The sequence below is a fragment of the Malaclemys terrapin genome, chromosome 21 (genome assembly GCF_027887155.1).
Source record: "Malaclemys terrapin pileata isolate rMalTer1 chromosome 21, rMalTer1.hap1, whole genome shotgun sequence".
Lineage (NCBI taxonomy): Eukaryota > Metazoa > Chordata > Testudines > Emydidae > Malaclemys > Malaclemys terrapin.
The window spans coordinates 2204670-2225957 of NC_071525.1; the positions used below are offsets into that span (position 1 = coordinate 2204670).

Below are 21288 nucleotides of genomic sequence, written 5' to 3' on the forward strand. Positions count from 1 at the left end.
ATTTTCTTTTCCTTTTGAAAATCTGGGTCGCTATCCAGCAAAGACTCACACAGACACTTTCCACGAACCATGAGATTGTTTTTTTGGAATCAAAGGAAATATTTACGTTAAAGTGCTTTATTCTCCTCTCACTCCACGCCTTCGAAAGTTGCAACTTGAGAGGTGTCTGGTGCTGCCTGCTCTTCAGGGATGAATTTTCTCCAGCACGATTTTTAAACAAGGAGGGAGGAACAAGGAAAACCAGAAGATCGATATTATGATGCAGCATGGTTTTTAATGAGAATGAATTTGCAATGCAGTTACAGAAAGAAATAATACAGAGCAGAAAGGATGCATTTCAAGTATTTCCAAAAGGGCTGGGACCGATCACCCGCTTCGTCGGGATGCATTTGAGGGAAGATGTTCTTTTTCCTTTATGCAGGTGCAGAGTTGTACAAACAAATTAAAGTGATAATAAATACAACTGATGCCTGTCTTAAGGCCCCTGTTTCCTTCACACTGCAGGGCTAGTGAAAACAGCAATTCAGAACAAGTCCACGTGTGACTAGGAGAATAAGCACGTGGTTGGGAAAGTATTGGCAGAAAGAGTTTATAAACATAATATTAGCAATCGGTCTATGAGATAAAGGGGCTGAGCAGACACAGTTTGCATTGAATTCAAGTGGAGCCATGCCTGCCCAGCACTTCTGAAATCTCTGAATCTCTAGCTTGTTGTTCATTTCCTGGTCTTTTCTTTTACCATTGATATTCCTGCCGGGTTTAACATGGTGTACAGCTTCCACTCAGGTACCTATGGCAAGATACCCCGGAACTGCATGCTCCCCCATAACCGTAACCTCCTCCGTAACCACACAGTCCACCATAACGGCCGCCGTAACCACTCAACCCCCCATAACCATAACGGCCCCCGTAACCACACAATCCCCCGTAACCACCCCCATAACCTCCCCCATAACCATAACGGCCCCCGTAACCACCTAATCCCCCAAAACCATACAATCCTCCGTAATGACCTCCATAGCCGTACAATCCGCCCAAACCGAATGAGCCCCCGTAGCCGGCTCCGACCACAGGTGCTCCAACGGCTCCCACTTCACTCTGCTGAGGGAAATTGCTGAGAATTGGTCCTGGGATGGTTACAACAACCGGTGATGGTCTGATGATGACTTCAGAGTCAGGACACTGCCTAACGCACGGCTCGTTGCAGCTGCCAGAAACTGGACTGGGTCGGGCCACCCCGCATTCTGGATAGCACAGGCTGGAGCAAGACATCTTTCTGTGATGGAGATAAACCTGAAAAACACAACAGGGAATACAGTAAAGAAAAGGTACCAATGATAGGGAAAGAAAGGATTCAAAATTCGGTTACGATTACAGTGAGGTCACCGTGGGGCCCGAGAGAGAGCCAGGTTCGTGGCTATGTATTTGTTCCTATTTCCTCTTCCTATACCTCTTATCCACTCACGCTACATTTCCCTCCCAATGGGTCCCTTTGATCCCTTCTCAATGATTTTGTCTGAAAAACACCGCCTGGAATAAGTGTAACTATTTCATTGATGGACCCCTGGGATTCGCTGTCCATTATAGACATTTCTGAAAGAGAACATGACTGGGATACTGCTATCATTTCTTTTCCTTTGACAATTCAATCTCTGCGTAGAAACTAATTGAGGCAGGGTCAGAGTGTGGCTTATTGGTTTTCTAAACCTTGGGAGTCCGCAATACTTGCTGATGAATAAACAGAAACTTTTCTTTTCTCCAATAAATCACTAAGACAAGATCCTCAGCTCTGGTAAACTGGGTTCAGATCCACTGACTTCCGTGGAGCGACCCTAAATTACACAATCTGAGGAGAAGAATCTTCAGTGGGTATTTCTGCTCATAAGAACGTTGGAATTCCTATACCTGATCACACCATTTGTCAGTTTAATCATTCTCCTGCCTCCTATACCAAGGAATAAGAGCTACTTCAGAGTAAAGTAGAAGACCCCTAAATTGGCTGTGTAGGGACTAAACTGGGAAAGTTTCTTCCTAATCTAGCCAAGAGAAAAATGGCTAAGAAAGTTTCTAAAGTTAATTTAAAGATTTAAATTCCCTATTTCGATTTCCAGTTAATAGGAAATATGTTTCTCAATTGCATCTGGTGCTCCTAAACTCCCCAGTGTTGGCTTCAAATCATGGATCCACCACAACTTGCTACTGAATAGCTACACAAGAGAATTATGGAACAACACTGACCTTCCTGATAAAAATCACAGCGAATACGTGCAAGATTCAGTCTTAAATGGAAATGGATCCTACTGTGACATCTCTTGGGTTAGAAAGATATTGAGTCAAATTGGACTTACCCAGTTGACCGAGGAGCTGAAGTCCGGAGAAGTGTTTAGAAGAACCCTGAGTCGTGAGTGCTTTTATACAGTTTCTAGGACTGCCTGGAGGATCTGCGTTGTGTTTTGTACAGGAAGTCCCAATTAGTTACCAAACAATCTTAATGGCCTTGTTAAATCCTCCTTTTGATGGAGCTGTTTTCTCAGGGTTTGGGAGTATTGGGCTAATCTCAGCCTCAAAGGGAGTGACATGCGTGTTGTAATCTGCGTTCCTAGTATCATTCCAATGACTTTCTTGGTGGTGCAATGAGAATGCATGTCAAGGTGATTTAGAATTGCATCAGCAGCACAATTGGCTGTCATGAGCTGAAATCCACTTTGGTCCTTTCAGTTCATGCAGGTCATAGTTAGGGGCATTAGACAGTTCATTATAAACTTTCTAGGAAGCAAAGAGCCATTTTTCTGCCCTCTTAAAAGCTCCATCCCCAACGGGTGAGATCCGATTCCCTCGGAAAACAATCAGAATCATTCCATTGCCTTCAGTGTCTTTCCTGTCGTGACCTTAAGTCTCACATTCACCTTTTGGCAGAGGGATAGTACGATGCCTATGGACAACTTCAGCCCCACTTTAAACTTTCAAACTATGTCTTAGCAGGGACTTCAGTGGACCATGGGCCTTTGTGATGGCCCTCTGCCCAGAGGTGAATTTAAACTTAGGGTGATTAAACCTTGACCTAACATTGGACCTCCACTTGTGTCACCAATGCTATCTCAAAGGGTTGCCTAGACCAGATTTGCTCATGGGTCAATGGAAGGGATAGTGGGGAGTTAAAGGAAGCTCTGCTCTTTTCTAGAAAGCTTTTGAGTTAAATGGTTGAATTTGTACTCTGTTAGAAACCATCTCTCTATGACTGAGCTGACAAGAAACTGAGGTCTTGCAAGATAATGCAGCTGACTAAGGCCTGGAAGAAGCCCAGGAGAGATGGAAATCATGGATTATGGGTGAAGGAGGAAAGGGCTGTTGGCTGTTATTTGACATAGAGTCCGACCAGCCATAGGTTATATTGCATAAACCATTCCTGCAAGAACCAGAATGTTGTTTTAAGTGTAAAATATATCTCTAGGAGTACATTCTATATCCAGGGAAGAAGGCAGAAATGTCTTCCTTTGACTTTAAGACCCTGAATTTCTTTCAATTTGAAGCAACTGTGCTGATTAACACCAACAGAGCACCTTCATTTTCCTATAAATACACCAAATGTAAAATTACATTAGAATGAAAATGAAATATCCCCAAATTCTTTGGCTTTGAATCGTGACCTGATTAAAGGAATGACACGAGAGACCTTGGCCTCTATTTTTTTTTAAGTGACTCTATTACTCATTGCACAGGCGTCTAATCCCAGGAACAATTTACTAATCTTCTAAGAATACAACCCTTTTTATGTGTGAAACACCAATGATTGTTTACGAAGTGCTTTGAACCCAACAGTTCTGATCCTCCCTACCATAGTTCAAGCTCGAGGTTCATCCCTGTTGGACTCTATTACAGAACAACATTAGTAACAGGTCTTGTTAAATAGTGTGTGCATCCTTGGATCTAAGCATCCACGATAAAAAAATGACTAATGTTTGATCCACATTGTGTCTTCTTTATACTATACAAATTCACCCTTTGGCAGGGGGATAGAACAATACCTATGGAAAACTTTAGTTCTACTTTAAACTTTCAAACTACATCTTAGCAAGGACTTAAGTATAGTACGAGCCTTTGTGATGACCCTCTGCCTGGGAGTGAATTTCACTCTACAGTTATTCAAATCTGACCTAGCATTGGACCTCCACTTGTGTCACCAATGCTGTCTCAGAGGGATGCCTAGAGTTGATTTACTTATGCGTCAAGGGAAGGGACGGTAGGGAGTGAAAGGAAGCAGTGCTCTTCTACAGAAAGGTTTTGAGTTAAGCTGTGAAACTTGTACTCCCTCAGAAACGGTCTCTCTGTGACTGAGCTGACAAGAAACTGAGGTCTTGCAAGATAATGCAGCTGACGAAGCCTGGAAGAAGCCCAGGAGAGGTTGAAATCATGGAGTCTTGGTAAAGGAGGAGAATGCTGTGGGATGAGATATGACATAAAATCTGACCAGCTACAGGCCATGTTGCAGAAAACAATCCTGCAAGAACTGGAATAGTGTTTTAAGTGTAAACTCTATCTCCAGGAGTGCCTTCTGTATCCGGGAAGAAGGCAGAAATATCTTCCTTTGATTTTCAGGCCCTGAATCGCTTTGAAGATGAAGCAACTCTGCTGATTTACATCAAGAGAGCACCTTCCTTTTCCTATAAAAATAATTAAAAAATACCAAATGCAAAATTACATTAGAATGAAAATGAAACATCCCCAAATGCTGTAGCTTTAAATCATGTCCTTATTAAAAGAATGAGATGAGAGATCTTGACCTCTATTTTTTTACGTGATTCTATTCGTCAATGCAGAGGCATTTAATCCCCAAATGATTTAATAATATTCTGAAAATACAATCGCATTTATGAAACACCAATGAGTGTTCTTAGGTGCTTTGATATCTTGAGTTCTAAGAACGCTGAACAATTTCCAGTCTTAACATCCTTACTATCCCAGTTTTATAGGTATAAAAAAAGAAGCACATTGAGGTGAAGGTTGCACGGGTGTGAGTTGCAGAAACAGAAATACAACCCAATACTTCTGACTCCTCCCACCACAGGCTAAGCACGTGCTTCATCCCTGCTACACTCTTTTAGAAGCTAAGGTTTGCAATATGTCTTGTTAAAAAATGTGTGCACCCTTGGATCTAAGCATCAACGATAAAAAACCTGGCTAATTTTGGTCCACTTTACCTGTGTCTCCTTTATACATTATTACAATACTTCTCCAAAGGAATTACAAGTCGGTTAATTTCTTTTCCATGCATATGATAACACTGTAAATCCCAGTGTATAATTCAAGCTTCAAAAACTTGCTTTAAGGCATGTCACCCATTGGGACAGAGTCGCCAACTGAGCGTGTGTGCTACCTTTTCTGTCCTTGGAAACACATCTCTCTCATGGGTCAAAGTGACCTAATGGTAATGAATTCTTTCAGATTTGTGAAATGACGTACAGGGTAAGTCATCTCTTTAACATAGCCTTCTTTATACAGGAGGATAATAATTGTCCAAAGAAATTACAAGTGTGTACATTTCAGGCTTGTTCATGTTTTGTACAGGAATAAAACTCTTCATATTAAATTCAAATGTAGTACCAGATAATTCAATTCAATTCAATTTGGTGCCAGATAATTTAAACCTGCTCAAATGTAAATACCCTCCACTGAACCAACACCTTCAAATAAAGGGCGTTATAGTGGAGTGCAAAACCCTTGATTGTTGATTATGGTTCACATTTAGATCAAAAGATGTTTCACCAAAAAATTTCCCCAAAAATCATCAGAACAAAATAAGAAAAATTCCAGAATGAGCCTCTCTAAGAGTTTCTCTCAGATGAGTGACATAGTTGGAAGCACTGAACGGTAAGTGTCCAGTGGGGTTCAAGAGATGGAGTTAATTTTTGACATGAATACTTCCAACTATGGTGTGTTTTTTCTGACTCTGCCAATCACTCCCTGTCTGACCTTAATTCACCTCTATGGAAAATAATATAATAATAACTTTCAAAATGGATTGTCTGAGGCTTTCTTTGATCTAAGCATTTCAAAGCACTTCATAACCACTCATCCAGTTTTATATTGCCAAAGACATGTATTATTATAGTAGTAATAATATTTACTTCCAGTATTCAGTTTGTAATCCGCAGCCTCGGAAACTGGGGCTCTTTGATTTTCATTCAAGGTAACTTTGCATTTCCCTTTTACATCTACTTTACAGTTGAAGGGTGGACGTTGAGCCAGTGTGTACCAGCACAGCTTCAAACTGAAGAAAGGCACTTTATCTAGCTTAGTTCAGAGAGACTCTTGTGTGGAGTGCATCTGTCTGAGCATACTCGGCACGTTCAACCGCAACCGCAACTTCCAATGTACAGTGAAGTCAATGAGAAACATCAGCTACTGCATCTCCGTTCATGAGCAGCCAAGGGAATTGGGTCCTGTAAGAGAATTCAGCTTGTAAAGCATAGGAAGACGCACAAAACAGACAGAGTTGAGGAGTACTTCTTCAGTGGTCAACTTTCTGTGAGAGGAGATTGGATTAATTCCAAGTTTGACCAACCTGGGGCATTCTGCAGAAAGCTTTTCCACCGTAATTAGAATGTTTTGTAAAGTACGAAATACCCCCCAATGCCATTTCTTCTTACCTCAGCTGTGTCAATGCCTTCCCTCAATTGATGTGTGTGGAATTGTGCTAATGTACCCGGGCTCAGCATCTGCCCCTTGAGGTTTACAAAGGAATGTTTCTTAAAGAAAGGGAAATGAAAAGCTTTTTTGAATGAAAATCAAAGAGCCCCAAATTCAGAGGCTAGGAGTCATGAACTCTCTATTGGAATGACATCAGAAACCTAAACATGCACTTCTAAAATTAGTCTAATCCACACCTTGGAGGCATCTACTCCCAAGAAAAATATTCTCCCATTAAAATAATGCAACACAGTGGACACAGACAACTTTAATGAGTGTGATATACTTTGAAGTCCTTTGATTTGAGGAAGCTATGATCATTGAGCACAATGTCAATATTAGATCAGATTTATGTGGAGGTCAACAAGCACATAGAGGTGAAGAATATATCGGGAGCATGTGGCAGAGTCAGAAATAAATCCCGATAATAGGCCACATACTCACCATGGCTTCTCTATTACATTGGACAGTTACCATTTTAAGCTTCCATATATCCTATTGCAGCATCAGTGAAGTCAGTTGAATAAAAGCAGGAATGTAGCTGGCCCATAAAATTTTAAGATGAAAGACAGTTTCAGCGTGTAAGATGCATGTTGTGGGGTTCCATGCGGAGCAGATAAAGTACACGACCACTGTGGTTGCAGGCTGAATCCGAATCCTGTTTATTGCAAGCTTTCTTTTATAGTTTTTCTCAACATTACATAACACAATTTAGGCTATAATAACACATCTACGGATTGGACAAGAAGGAGAATCATGTGTTTATCACATGTATAGCCCCACACCGATTGGTTCAACTGTTCCTTACATAAGGCCATGATTTGTTTACCTCATCTTATATAATACTAGACCACCAGGGGGCCTTACATAAGGCCATGATCATCTTATATAATCCTAGACCACCAGGGGGTCTTACATAAGGCCATGATCATCTTATATAATCCTAGACCACCAGGGGGTCTTACATAAGGCCATGATCATCTTATATAATCCTAGACCACCAGGGGGCCTTACATAAGGCCATGATCATTTTATATAATCCTAGACCACCAGGGGGTCTTACATAAGGCCATGATCATCTTATATAATCCTAGACCACCAGGGGGGCCTTACATAAGGCCATGATTTATTACCTTGCAAGTGTCCCATCGTGACCCTTACCTCCTCATGGAACTTTTCATTAGGTTGGTGTAGGGATGATACATCCCCACACCTCCCCCCTTTTTCTTAAATAAGGCCTATAGGAGGGTTCAACTAACATTAGGACAATTACTAGCCACCTGACTACTTTTTTTGAACCTATAAAACTGACGACAGGTGACATTTAACAACTGGGAACTATTAAAAAACATAACATTACATAAATACCCACGAAAACCATTGGGGATCCGATGGGGTGGCCATGAACAAGCAAAAAGGGCTTTTTGGCCAGTTTGGTTCGCCCAGGTGATACAAACATTTTGTCGTGGGTTAACAAAAGGTACAGAGTTTGGACATACAAAGACCCCTGCTCCTATAATAAGGAGTCCGAACAAACAGAAGTACAGCATTATTAGGTGTCTAGGTTGTAGCAAACAACAAGTGCAGGTCCGGTGTTGCGGGGACGTTGTTTGGCTTCTGTGTGGCGGTATGGTGTTCGGGTAGCAATATCATCTGCCGGAGGGATCTTATCCGGTGGTTTTTTCCTATATGTCCTTTCAAAGTTAGATAAGCCTGGCTCCGCCATTCTTTCCAACCTATTCCGCAACTGCTCACCCTGCCCCGGGAACTCTGCCCGGAACTCTGGGGTACAAACATCATTGGTGACAGGAAAGCCGGGCTGGTTCAGGGCTCGCAATGTGTGGGACTGCGGGGGATGGCTCTCACCGGCCAAATGGGACAACTGATTCAGCATGTCCTGTAGCTGAAGTCCCTGTTTGTACATTCCCGCGTTTCTGCCCCCATTTCAACAAACGGGACAACGCGTCAGAGGGAAGCTTCTCTCCCCGCTTTTTAGCGATGCGTAATAAAAAATTATGCACCGTCTCCTTCTCCGCAGACAAAGCAGAGCCCATTTTATTAAAAGCAGCCGCTTACCTGTGAGCTCACGAACGTCTCTCTCGGACGACCAGGAGCCGGTATCCTCCGGTACCTCCTGCCGCGGCTACCATCTCCGCCTTTCCTCACCGAACGCTTCCGTCGGCTGTGAGCTCACGAACGTCTCTCTCGGACGACCAGGAGCTGGTATCCTCCGGTACCTCCTGCCGCGGCTACCATCTCCGCCTTTCCTCACCGAACGCTTCCGTCGGCTGTGAGCTCACGAACGTCTCTCTCGGACGACCAGGAGCCGGTATCCTCCGGTACCTCCTGCCGCGGCTACCATCTCCGCCTTTCCTCACCGAACGCTTCCGTCGGCTGTGAGCTCACGAACGTCTCTCTCGGACGACCAGGAGCCGGTATCCTCCGGTACCTCCTGCCGCGGCTACCATCTCCGCCTTTTCTTACCGAACGCTTTAGTCGGCTGTGAGCTCACGAACGTCTCTCTCGGACGACCAGGAGCCGGTATTCTCCGGTACCTCCTGCCGCGGCTGCCACCTCCGCCTTTTCTCAAACCATGTTCAGTTTTTGGTCGTGCTCCAGTTGACACTGAGCTTGGCAAACCATTTAAATCTTGGTACCCTGCCCTCTTATTCCCACAGATTCCCTTTATCTCTGTGAAGAAGCCCTGTCTCCACCTTAACAGGGCATGGCTGTTTGCGCTTTTTGGAAGAAGGAGTTCTGGAAGGAGAAGAGCCAGCACTGAGAGCCTCTTCAATATCTAAATTCAATTGTTCCAGTTTCTTCATGAGAGATGACATAGAGTCTGACCACTCAGATCCTTTTTTTTGGTTGGATCTGCTTTCTCTTTGCTCAGCTTTTGAGACAACACCTGTTGGGTCTACTGTCTGAGAACATTGATCCCTGCTCCACTGGCGGCTGTGTCTAGTATGATCTCTGCTAGCTCACTCTGGGCAAAGTCCTGGCTGCCTTGATGTCCAAGCCGAATCACGTCGGGGTCACCATTTGTGGGGTTCCATGCGGAGCAGATAAAACGCACGACCAATGTGGTTGCAGGCTGAATCCGAATCCTGTTTATTGCAAGCTTTCTTTTATAGTTTTTCTCAACATTACATAACACAATTTAGGCTATAATAACACATCTACGGATTGGACAAGAAGGAGAATCATGTGTTTATCACATGTATAGCCCCACACCGATTGGTTCAACTGTTCCTTACATAAGGCCATGATTTGTTTACCTCATCTTATATAATACTAGACCACCAGGGGGCCTTACATAAGGCCATGATCATCTTATATAATCCTAGACCACCAGGGGGTCTTACATAAGGCCATGATCATCTTATATAATCCTAGACCACCAGGGGGTCTTACATAAGGCCATGATCATCTTATATAATCCTAGACCACCAGGGGGCCTTACATAAGGCCATGATCATCTTATATAATCCTAGACCACCAGGGGGTCTTACATAAGGCCATGATCATCTTATATAATCCTAGACCACCAGGGGGGCCTTACATAAGGCCATGATTTATTACCTTGCAAGTGTCCCATCGTGACCCTTACCTCCTCATGGAACTTTTCATTAGGTTGGTGTAGGGATGATACATCCCCACAGCATGTCACACCATGTGCAGTTAGGAACAAACTAATCATCAGAACCGCAGAGGGGGAAAAAAACTACATCAATTGAAGGAGTTACGCAAAGTTTGTTTTGTAATTAAATAGGTGTTCAGGCGCACAGCGCCTCTGAAGTCCACCCAGGCAGTCTACAAAACTAGATAAAAACACTCAAGATTCCAAAGTCTTCTAACAGCTTCTCTAACTTATTCTCCTCTGTGAAATGAATAAGTCATATTCGACTCGCTATCTGTGGAATCATTCAGATGATGCGTTCGTGATCCTTTTAATTTAGCACTGAATCTTAGACATACACACTTGTGATTCTTAACAATGGGAAGAGATTTGTTTTTCTCACTATTTTTCCTATTACTGAGTGGCAGGCATTGCTTTCTTCATGGTTTAGAAGTTAAGAGTTGGATTTTAAGAGCAAGGGATGCATTTGGGAAAGTAGTTCCTATTGATTTCAGTTGGAACTTGGGCATTCAAATCCCTTTGGTAGCTCTGAAAATTCGCACCCCCAATTTTTCATGTAGGGTTTTGGAAGAAACTCCCTAAATTTCCTCCATAGAGGCTTAATTCGTTCTTCTTCTGCTGTCTTCTGAAGAAGCTGGTAAGCGACATTCATTGAGACATGATACTGCATTGGATGGGCCACTAGTCCCTTCCTGCATGGCAATTGCTACCTTCTCATATGCACAAGGGATTATAGGTGCAGGTCCTCATCTGGTCTCACTTAGTGTAGCTCCAGTGAATGGATCACTAAGATTTATACCAGCTGAGGAAGTGGTGTTTAGTGTTTTGTTTTGATTTTTTAAAAAAGCCAAACACTTCCCTTCCTTGATCAGCAAGTGTTGGTGACACACTGAGGTTTATACGCCAAATCAGCACATTATCATGCTGTCCTGAACTCATTTCTAGTTAGAGGTTACATCCTAACAAGGAAAATGGCATTATTAATGCTATCCCAGCCAAGTTCTGTGTTATAATTTTAATGGACTGAAAATCCCAAGCATTAGTGATAGAAATTACATACTGCTTAGAGACAGGGCAAAGAAAGTAACAAAGATTCAAAATAGCTAGTTCTTTCTTTCTTTCTTTCTTTCTTTCACTCTCCTTCTGTCTCTCTCTGTAGGTGTCTATGTGACCTCAATTGAATTAGGAGCTCAATATAAAAATTTTTATTCCACTTGCCCACACACATTAAATTTACTCTCTTCCCTGTTGTGTGTCTCCGATTTATCGCCACTGCAGAAAGATGTCTTGTTTCACAAATGCGTGGAGTGACACTCCACAAAGCACATGTGGACAGCTTCAACAGGCCTTACATAAGGTCGTGCCCTGAGCCCACACTGCTGATCCAACCACCCCTCGCTGTCATGACCTTCTGAGGACCAATTCTCAGTTCTTTCCCTCAGGAAAGCGTAGTGGGATCTTCAGCAGCAGCTGACATTAGAAGTGGTGATGGGAGTGTATGTGGTGATAGAGCCTTATAACGTTATGGAGGCATATATGGTTGTGGGGGCTCCCTGTGGTTATGGGACATGACATAGTTATCGGGGTCCATATGGTTAGGAGAGATTCTATGGTTACAAGTTACCATATGGTTGTGGGAGGAATGTAGGGTTGTGGGGGTGGTGATGGGGCCATAGGTAAACCCAGTAGGCATATCCAAAGAAAAAGGAAGAACCAGGAAATGAACAGCAAGATGCAGATTGAGGTTTTAGCGCATAGCCCTAGTTTTGAGAATTGCTGAGTAAATCGAACTCTTTGTGAAATAATAAAAGGGCTGCATTTAACCAACACCTCTGGAAAGATGACTAATGTTTCTCATATTTCACATGATGGGTCTTTCTTCTAATGCCTGCCTGGCTATTTGCTTCCTCTATTATCAACATAGTGGGCCTCGGTGATGCAGAGAGAATGGTGCTTGCAATACTCTGGAGCAAATTCCGACTGAGATGGATTTACTGCATTTCTACAAGCTTGGCAAGGATATAAACTCTTGTGCTTCAGGGTATCATCCAATAATGGAGGTAGATCGGATTGACGGGGGATAATGAAAAAGTTCCTCTATGGGCAGGTGATCCCATACCTGTGTTCTACAGGGTTTCTTGCAGCTCCCTGTAAAGCCTCTGGCACTCACCACTGTGGGAGAGAGGCCTGATTTGCTGCAGCAATGCCTGTGTTCTTCCATTCCAAGGAGGGGTCATTAGGTGTATTCTGACATTGAGGAATATAGCTGTATTGCCCTTAAATAACACCCGGTGGCACATGGCTAAATCTCCCCTCATTATGTGAGTGTTACATCATGTCAGTGAAGAGCCAGGAAGGTCTGGAGACATTTTTCCTTTTGTGTTGTCAAATCAAAAATGTGATCAGTGGAAAATGTTCATCTTCTGGGCACTGTGAGCCATGAACATGTTGAAGAAAAACATGGTAGAAAATGCAATCTTGGTATGTGCAGTTCCTGCAATATCAAGCTATGGTGCAGCCGCTGGGTTTGTATAAAAATGGTACTATGGAGTGCAGTGAGGAACAGCTTCCTAAAAAACCATTCGATTCTTATACTGAAGTACTGGTCAGTGTACTAATCTCTTCATATCACAAAGGAGATTCCTGACTGCTGTAGATGACTTTAGTGTAGTGTAATTTGTCTTTAGGGATGGCCAATTTTCTTTTCCTTTTGAAAATCTGGGTCGCTATCCAGCAAAGACTGACACAGACACTTTCCACGAACCATGAGATTGTTTTTTTGGAATCAAAGGAAATATTTACGTTAAAGTGCTTTATTCTCCTCTCACTCCACGGCTTCGAAAGTTGCAACTTGAGAAGTGTCTGGTGCTGCCTGCTCTACAGGGATGAATTTTCTCCAGCACGATTTTTAAACTAGGAGGGAGGAACAAGGAAAACCAGAAGATCGATATTATGATGCAGCATGGTTTTTAATGAGAATGAATTTGCAATGCAGTTACAGAAAGAAATAATACAGAGCAGAAAGGATGCATTTCAAGTATTTCCAAAAGGGCTGGGACCGATCACCCGCTTCGTCGGGATGCATTTGAGGCAAGATGTTCTTTTTCCTTTATGCAGGTGCAGAGTTGTACAAACAAATTAAAGTGATAATAAATACAACTGATGCCTGTCTTAAGGCCCCTGTTTCCTTCACACTGCAGGGCTAGTGAAAACAGCCTGAGTGCAATTCAGAACGAGTCCACGTGTGACTAGGAGAATAAGCACGTGGTTGGGAAAGTATTGGCAGAAAGAGTTTATGAGCATAATATTAGCAATCGCTCTATGAGATAAAGGGGCTGAGCAGACACAGTTCGCATTCAATTCAAGTGGAGCCATGCCTGCCCAGCACTTCTGAAATCTCTGAATCTCTAGCTTGTTGTTCTTTTCCTGGTCTTTTCTTTTACCATTGATATTCCTGCCGGGTTTAACATGGTGTACAGCTTCCACTCAGGTACCTATGGCAAGATACCCCGGAACCGCATGCTCCCCCATAACCGTAACCTCCTCCGTAACCACACAGTCCACCATAACGGCCGCCGTAACCACTCAACCCCCCATAACCATAACGGCCCCCGTAACCACACAATCCCCCGTAACCACCCCCATAACCTCCCCCATAACCATAACGGCCCCCGTAACCACCTAATCCCCCCAAACCATACAATCCTCCGTAATGGCCTCCATAGCCGTACAATCCGCCCAAACCGAATGAGCCCCCGTAGCCCGCTCCGACCACAGGTGCTCCAACGGCTCCCACTTCACTCTGCTGAGGGAAATTGCTGAGAATTGGTCCTGGGATAGTTACAACAACCGGTGATGGTCTGATGATGACTTCAGAGTCAGGACACTGCCTAACGCACGGCTCGTTGCAGCTGCCAGAAACTGGACTGGGTCGGGCCACCCCGCATTCTGGATAGCACAGGCTGGAGCAAGACATCTTTCTGTGATGGAGATAAACCTGAAACAAACAACAGGGAATACAGTAAAGAAAAGGTACCAATGACAGGGAAAGAAAGGATTCAAAATTCGGTTACGATTACAGTGAGGTCACCGTGGGGCCCGAGAGAGAGCCAGGTTCGTGGCTATGTATTTGTTCCTATTTCCTCTTCCTATACCTCTTATCCACTCACGCTACACTTCCCTCCCAATGGGTCCCTTTGATCCCTTCTCAATGATTTTGTCTGAAAAACACCGCCTGGAATAAGTGTAACTATTTCATTGATGGACCCCTGGGATTCGCTGTCCATTATAGACATTTCTGAAAGAGAACATGACTGGGATACTGCTATCATTTCTTTTCCTTTGACGATTCAATCTCTGCCTAGAAACTAGTTGAGGCCAGGGTCAGAGTGGGGCTTATTGGTTTTCTAAACCTTGGGAGTCCACAATACTTGCTGATGAATAAACAGAAACTTTTCTTTTCTCCAAATAAATCATTAAGACAAGATCCTCAGCTCTGGTAAACTGGGTTCATATCCACTGACTTCCGTGGAGCGACCCTAAATTACACAATCTGAGGAGAAGAATCTTCAGTGGGTATTTCTGCTCATAAGAACGTTGGAATTCCTATACCTGATCACACCATTTGTCAGTTTAATCATTCTCCTGCCTCCTATACCAAGGAATAAGAGCTACTTCAGAATAAAGTAGAAGACCCCAAAGTTGGCTGTGTAGGGACTAAACTGGGAAAGTTTCTTCCTAATCTAGCCAAGAGAAAAATGGCTAAGAAAGTTTCTAAAGTTAATTTAAAGATTTAAATTCCCTATTTCGATTTCCAGTTAATAGGAAATATGTTTCTCAATTGCATCTGGTGCTCCTAAACTCCCCACCGTTGGCTTCAAATCATGGATCCACCACAACTTGCTACTGAATAGCTACACAAGAGAATTATGGAACAACACTGTCCTTCCTGATAAAAATCACAGCGAATACGTGCAAGATTCAGTCTTAAATGGAAATGGATCCTACTGTGACATCTCTTGGGTTAGAAAGAGATTGAGTCGAATTGGACTTACCCAGTTGACCGAGGAGCTGAAGTCCGGAGAAGTGTTTAGAGGAACCCTGAGTCGTGAGTGCTTTTATACAGTTTCTAGGACTGCCTGGAGGATCTGCGTTGTGTTTTATACAGGAAGTCCCAATTAGTTACCAAACAATCTTAATGGCCTTGTTAAATCCTCCTTTTGATGGAGCTGTTTTCTCAGGGTTTGGGAGTATTGGGCTAATCTCAGCCTCAAAGGGAGTGACATGCACGTTGTAATCTGCGTTCTTAGTGTCATTCCAATGACTTTCTTGGTGGTGAAATGAGAATGCATGTCAAGGTGATTTAGAATTGCATCAGCAGCACAATTGGCTGTCATGAGCAGAAATCCACTTTGGTCCTTTCAGTTCATGCGCGTCATAGTTAGGGGCATTGGACAGTTCATTATAAACTTGCTAGGAAGCAAAGAGCCATTTTTCTGCCTTCTCAAAAGCTCCATCCCCAACGGGTGAGATCCGATTCCATCGGAAAACAATCAGAATCATTCCATTGCCTTCAGTGTCTTTCCTGTCGTGACCTTAAGTCTCACATTCACCTTTTGGCAGAGGGATAGTACGATGCGTATGGACAACTTTAGCCCCACTTTAAACTTTCAAACTATGTCTTAGCAGGGACTTCAGTGGAGCATGGGCCTTTGTGATGGCCCTCTGCCCAGAGGTGAATTTAAACTTAGGGTGATTAAAACTTGATCTAACATTGGACCTCCACTTTTGTCACCGATGCTATCTCAAAGGGTTTCCTAGACCAGATTTGCTCATGGGTCAATGGAAGGGATAGTGGGGAGTTAAAGGAAGCTCTGCTCTTTTCTAGAAAGCTTTTGAGTTAAATGGTTGAATTTGTACTCTGTTAGAAACCATCTCTCTATGACTGAGCTGACAAGAAACTGAGGTCTTGCAAGATAATACAGCTGACTAAGGCCTGGAAGAAGCCCAGGAGAGATGGAAATCATGGATTATGGGAGAAGGAAGAAAGGGCTGTTGGCTGTGATTATGATATAGAGTCCGACCAGCCATAGGTTATGTTGCATAAACCATTCCTGCAAGAACCAGAATGTTGTTTTAAATATAAAATATATCTCTAGCAGTACATTCTGTATCCAGGGAAGAAAGCAGAAATATCTTCCTTTGACTTTAAGACCCTGAACTTCTTTCAATTTGAAGCAACTGTGCTGATTAACACCAAGAGCGCATTTTATACAACCCCCCCGAGTGCACCATAGCTTGATATTGCAGGAACTGCACATACCAAGACTGAATTTTCTACTATTTTCTTCAACATTTTCATGGCTCTCAATTCCTAGAAGATGAATATTTTCTACTAATTAAAGAAAGGTATTTCCTTAGTGGTTGGTATGTACGTTTCAGTAGACTAGAATTATCTGGTACCATCATTTTTCCCATTTGAATTCAATATTGATAGTTTTATTCTTGCACTGCGCATTAACAAGCTTGAAATGTACACACTTGTAATTCCTTTGGACAATTATTATCCTCATGTATGAAGAAGGCTATGTTAAAGAGACGTCCCACCCTGTACCACGTTTCACAAATCTGAAAGAAGTCATTACCATTGGGTCACTATGACTCATTATAGAAATGTGTTTCCAAGGAAAGAAAAAGTAGAAAACACAGTACAGATGGTGACTTCATCCCAATGGGTGCTATGCGTTAAAGCAAGTTTTTGACGCTTGAATTATGTACTGTGATTTGCAGTGCTAACACTCAAGGAAAGGAGAGAAATTGACAGACTTGTAATTCCTTTGGAGAGTGTTGTCCTCAAGTATAAAGACGAAACAATTAATGTGAATCAAACATTAGTCATTTTTTTATCGTGGATGCTTAGATCCAAGGATGCACACACTATTTAACAAGACCTGTTACTAATGTTGTCCTGTAATAGAGTCTAACAGGGATGAACCTCGAGCTTGAACTGTGGTAGGGAGGATCAGAACTATTGGGTTCAAAGCACTTCGTAAACATTCATTGGTGTTTCACACATAAAAAGGGTTGTATTCTTAGAAGATTAGTAAATTGTTCCTGGGATTAGACGCCTGTGCAATGAATAATAGAGTCACTTAAAAAAAAATAGAGGCCAAGGTCTCTCATGTCATTCCTTTAATCAGGTCACGATTGAAAGCCAAAGAATTTGGGGATATTTCATTTTCATTCTAATGTAATTTTACATTTGGTGTATTTATAGGAAAATGAAGGTGCTTTCTTGGTGTTAATCAGCACAGTTGCTTCAAATTGAAAGAAGTTCAGGGTCTTAAAGTCAAAGGAAGACATTTCTGCGTTCTTCCCTGGATACAGAATGTACTGCTAGAGATATATTTTACACTTAAAACGACATTCTGGTTCTTGCAGGAATGTTTTATGCAACATAACCTATGGCTGGTTGGACTCTATGTCAAATCACAGTCAACAGCCCTTTCCTCCTTCACCCATAATCCATGATTTCCATCTCTCCTGGGCTTCTTCCAGGCCTTAGTCAGCTGCATTATCTTGCAAGACCTCAGTTTCTTGTCAGCTCAGTCATAGAGAGATGGTTTTTAACAGAGTACAAATTCAACCATTTAACTCAAAAGCTTTCTAGAAAAGAGCAGTGCTTCCTTTAACTCCCCACTATCCCTTCCATTGACCCATGAGATAATCTGGTCTAGGCAACTCTTTGAGATAGCATTGGTGACCCAAGTGGAGGTCCAATGTTAGATCAAGTTTTAATCACCCTAAGTTTAAATTCACCTCTAGGCAGAGGGCCTTCACAAAGGCCCATGCTCCACTGAAGTCCCTGCTAAGACATAGTTTGAAAATTTAAAGTGGGGCTAAAGTTGTCCATACGCATCGTACTATCCCTCTGCCAAAAGGTGAATGTGAGACTTAAGGTCACGACAGGAAAGACACTGAAGGCAATGGAATGATTCTGATTGTTTTCCGAGGGAATCGGATCTCACCTGTTGGGGATGGAGCTTTTCACAAGGCAGAAAAATGGCTCTTTGCTTCCTAGCAAGTTTATAATGAACTGTCCAATGCCCCTAACTATGACCCGCATGAACTGAAAGGACCAAAGTGGATTTCTGCTCATGACAGCCAATTGTGCTGATGATGCAATTCTGAATCACCTTGACATGAATTCTCATTGCACCACCAAGAAAGTCATTGGAATGATACTAGGAACGCAGATTACAACACGCATGTCACTCCCTTTGAGGCTGAGATTAGCCCAATACTCCCAAACCCTGAGAAAACAGCTCCATCCAAAGGAGGATTTAACAAGGCCATTAAGATTGTTTGGTAACTAATTGGGACTTCCTGTATAAAACACAACGCAGATCCTCCAGGCAGTCCTAGAAACTGTATAAAAGCACTCACGACTCAGGGTTCTTCTAAACACTTCTCCGGACTTCAGCTCCTCGGTCAACTGGGTAAGTCCAATTCGACTCAATCTCTTTCTAACCCAAGAGATGTCACAGTAGGATCCATTTCCATTTAAGACTGAATCTTGCACGTATTCGCTGTGATTTTTATCAGGAAGGACAGTGTTGTTCCATAATTCTCTTGTGTAGCTATTCAGTAGCAAGTTGTGGTGGATCCATGATTTGAAGCCAACAGTGGGGAGTTTAGGAGCACCAGATGCAATTGAGAAACATATTTCCTATTAACTGGAAATTGAAATAGGGAATTTAAATCTTTAAATTAACTTTAGAAACTTTCTTAGCCATTTTTCTCTTGGCTAGATTAGGAAGAAACCTTCCCAGTTTAGCCCCTACATGGCCAACTTTGGGGTCTTCTACTTTATTCTGAAGTAGCTCTTATTCCTTAGTATTGGTGGCAGGAGAATGATTAAACTGACAAATGGTGTGATCCAGTCTAGGAATTCCAACGTTCTTATGAGCAGAAATCCCCACTGAAGATTCATCTCCTCAGATGGTGTAATTTAGGGTCACTCCATGGAAGTCAGTTTATCTGAACCCAGTTTACCAGAGCTGAGGATCTTGTCTTAGTGATATATTTGGAGAAAAGAAAAGTTTCTGTTTATTCATCAGCAAGTATTGGGGACTCCCAAGGTTTAGAAAACCAATAAGCCACACTCTGACCCTGGACTCAACTGGTTTGTATGCTGAGATTGAATCGTCAAAGGAAAAGAAATGATAGCAGTATCCCAGTCATGTTCTCTCTGAGAAATGTCCATAATGGACAGCGAATACCAGGGGTTCATCATTGAAATAGTTACACTTATTCCAGGCGGTGTTTTTCAGACAAAGTCATTGAGAAGGGTTGAAAGGGGCCCATGAGGAGGGAAGATTAGTGTGAGTAGATAAGAGGTATAGAACGAGGAAATAGGAACAAATACATAGCACGAACATAGGGTCTAAATCCACTCCTCCTCTCTCTCTCGGGCCCCACGGTGACCTCACTACTATAGTAACCAAGGTTTGAGTCCTTTCTTCCACTGACACTGGTACCTTTTCTTTACTCTAGTCCCTGTTGTGTGTTTCAGGTTCATCTCCATCACAGAAAGATGTCTTGCTCCAGCCTGTGCTATCCAGAATGCGGGGTGGCCCGTCCCAGTCCAGTTTCTGGCAGCTGCAACGAGCCGTGCGTTAGGCAGTGCCCTGACTCTGAAGTCATCATCAGACCATCACCAGTTGTTGTAACCATCCCAGGACCAATTCTCAGCAATTTCCCTCAGCAGAGTGAAGTGGGAGCTGTTGGAGCACCTGTGGTCGGAGCCGGCTACGGGGGCTCATTCGGTTTGGGGGGATTGTATGGCTATGGAGGCCATTACGGAGGATTGTATGGTTATGGAGGATTAGGTGGTTACGGGGGCCATTATGGTTATGGGGGATTGAGTGGTTACGGGGGAGGTTACGGGGGACTGTGTGGTTACGGGGGCCGTTATGGTTATGGGGGATTGAGTGGTTACGGCGGCCGTTATGGTGGACTGTGTGGTTACGGAGGAGGTTACGGGGGAGGTTACGGTTATGGGGGAGCATGCGGTTCCGGGGTATCTTGCCATAGGTACCTGAGTGGAAGCTGTACACCATGTTAAACCCTGCAGGAATATCAATGGTAAAAGAAAAGACCAGGAAATGAACAACAAGCTAGAGATTGAGACAGAGATTTCAGAAGTGCTGGGCAGGCATGGCTCCACTTGAATTCAATGCGAACTGTGTCTGCTCAGCCCCTTTCAATCAGAGACCGATTGCTAATATTATGCCTGTAAACACTTTCTGCCAATATTTTCCCAACCACGCGCTTATTCTCTTAGTCACACGTGGACTCATTCTGAATTACACTCAGGCTGTTTGCACTAACCCCGCAGTGTGAAGGAAACAGGGGCCTTAACACAGGCATCAGTTGTCTTTATTATCACTTTAATTTGTTTGTCCAACTTTGCATCTGCAACAAAGGGAAAAGAGCATCTTGCCTCAAATGCATCCCAAGGAAGCGGGTCATCGGTCCCAGCCCTTTTGGAAATACTTGAAATGCATCCTTTCTGCTCTGTATTATTTCTTTCTGTAACTGTGTATTGCAAATATCATTCATATTAAAAACTATGCTGCATCATAATATCGGTCATCTGGTTTTCCTTGTTCCTTCCTCCTAGTTTAAAAATCTTGCTGGAGAAAATTCATCCCTGTAGAGCCGGCAGTACCAGACACCTCTCAAGCTGCAACTTTCGAACGCATGGAGTGATAGGAGAATAAAGCCCATAGAATGGTTCATAACATTATTCAGGCCCTTTGCACGGGGGTGGAGTTCTTCCTTGCATTATCTGTTTAGCAAAAAGTCTTTTCCTGATAAGACTTACACAGATTTTCCCTTTAAGAATGTAAATATTTCCTTTGATTTCAAAAGGACCAATCACATGGTTTGTGGTAAGA

At 42.9% G+C, this 21288-nt stretch overlaps 3 protein-coding genes across 3 annotated transcripts; 1 reads left to right on the forward strand and 2 right to left on the reverse strand.

Moving 5' to 3' along the window:
• Positions 1-527: 527 nt before the first annotated feature.
• Positions 528-2393, reverse strand: LOC128827155 (claw keratin-like). The gene is made up of 2 exons (XM_054010921.1): positions 2349-2393; positions 528-1293 (listed from the first exon to the last, which is right to left on the reverse strand). Exon 2 carries the CDS (start codon positions 1270-1272, stop codon positions 760-762), a length of 513 nt encoding a protein of 170 aa, XP_053866896.1. The 5' UTR covers positions 1273-1293; positions 2349-2393; the 3' UTR covers positions 528-759.
• Positions 2394-13300: 10907 nt separating this feature from the next.
• Positions 13301-15402, reverse strand: LOC128827509 (claw keratin-like). Its single transcript, XM_054011427.1, has 2 exons — positions 15382-15402; positions 13301-14324 (listed from the first exon to the last, which is right to left on the reverse strand). The coding sequence occupies exon 2, from the start codon at positions 14301-14303 to the stop codon at positions 13791-13793; it is 513 nt and encodes a 170-aa protein (XP_053867402.1). The 5' UTR covers positions 14304-14324; positions 15382-15402; the 3' UTR covers positions 13301-13790.
• A 3397-nt stretch (positions 15403-18799) lies between these two features.
• LOC128827508 (claw keratin-like) lies at positions 18800-20894 on the forward strand. The gene is made up of 2 exons (XM_054011426.1): positions 18800-18825; positions 19902-20894. The coding sequence occupies exon 2, from the start codon at positions 19923-19925 to the stop codon at positions 20451-20453; it is 531 nt and encodes a 176-aa protein (XP_053867401.1). The 5' UTR covers positions 18800-18825; positions 19902-19922; the 3' UTR covers positions 20454-20894.
• Positions 20895-21288: the final 394 nt, after the last annotated feature.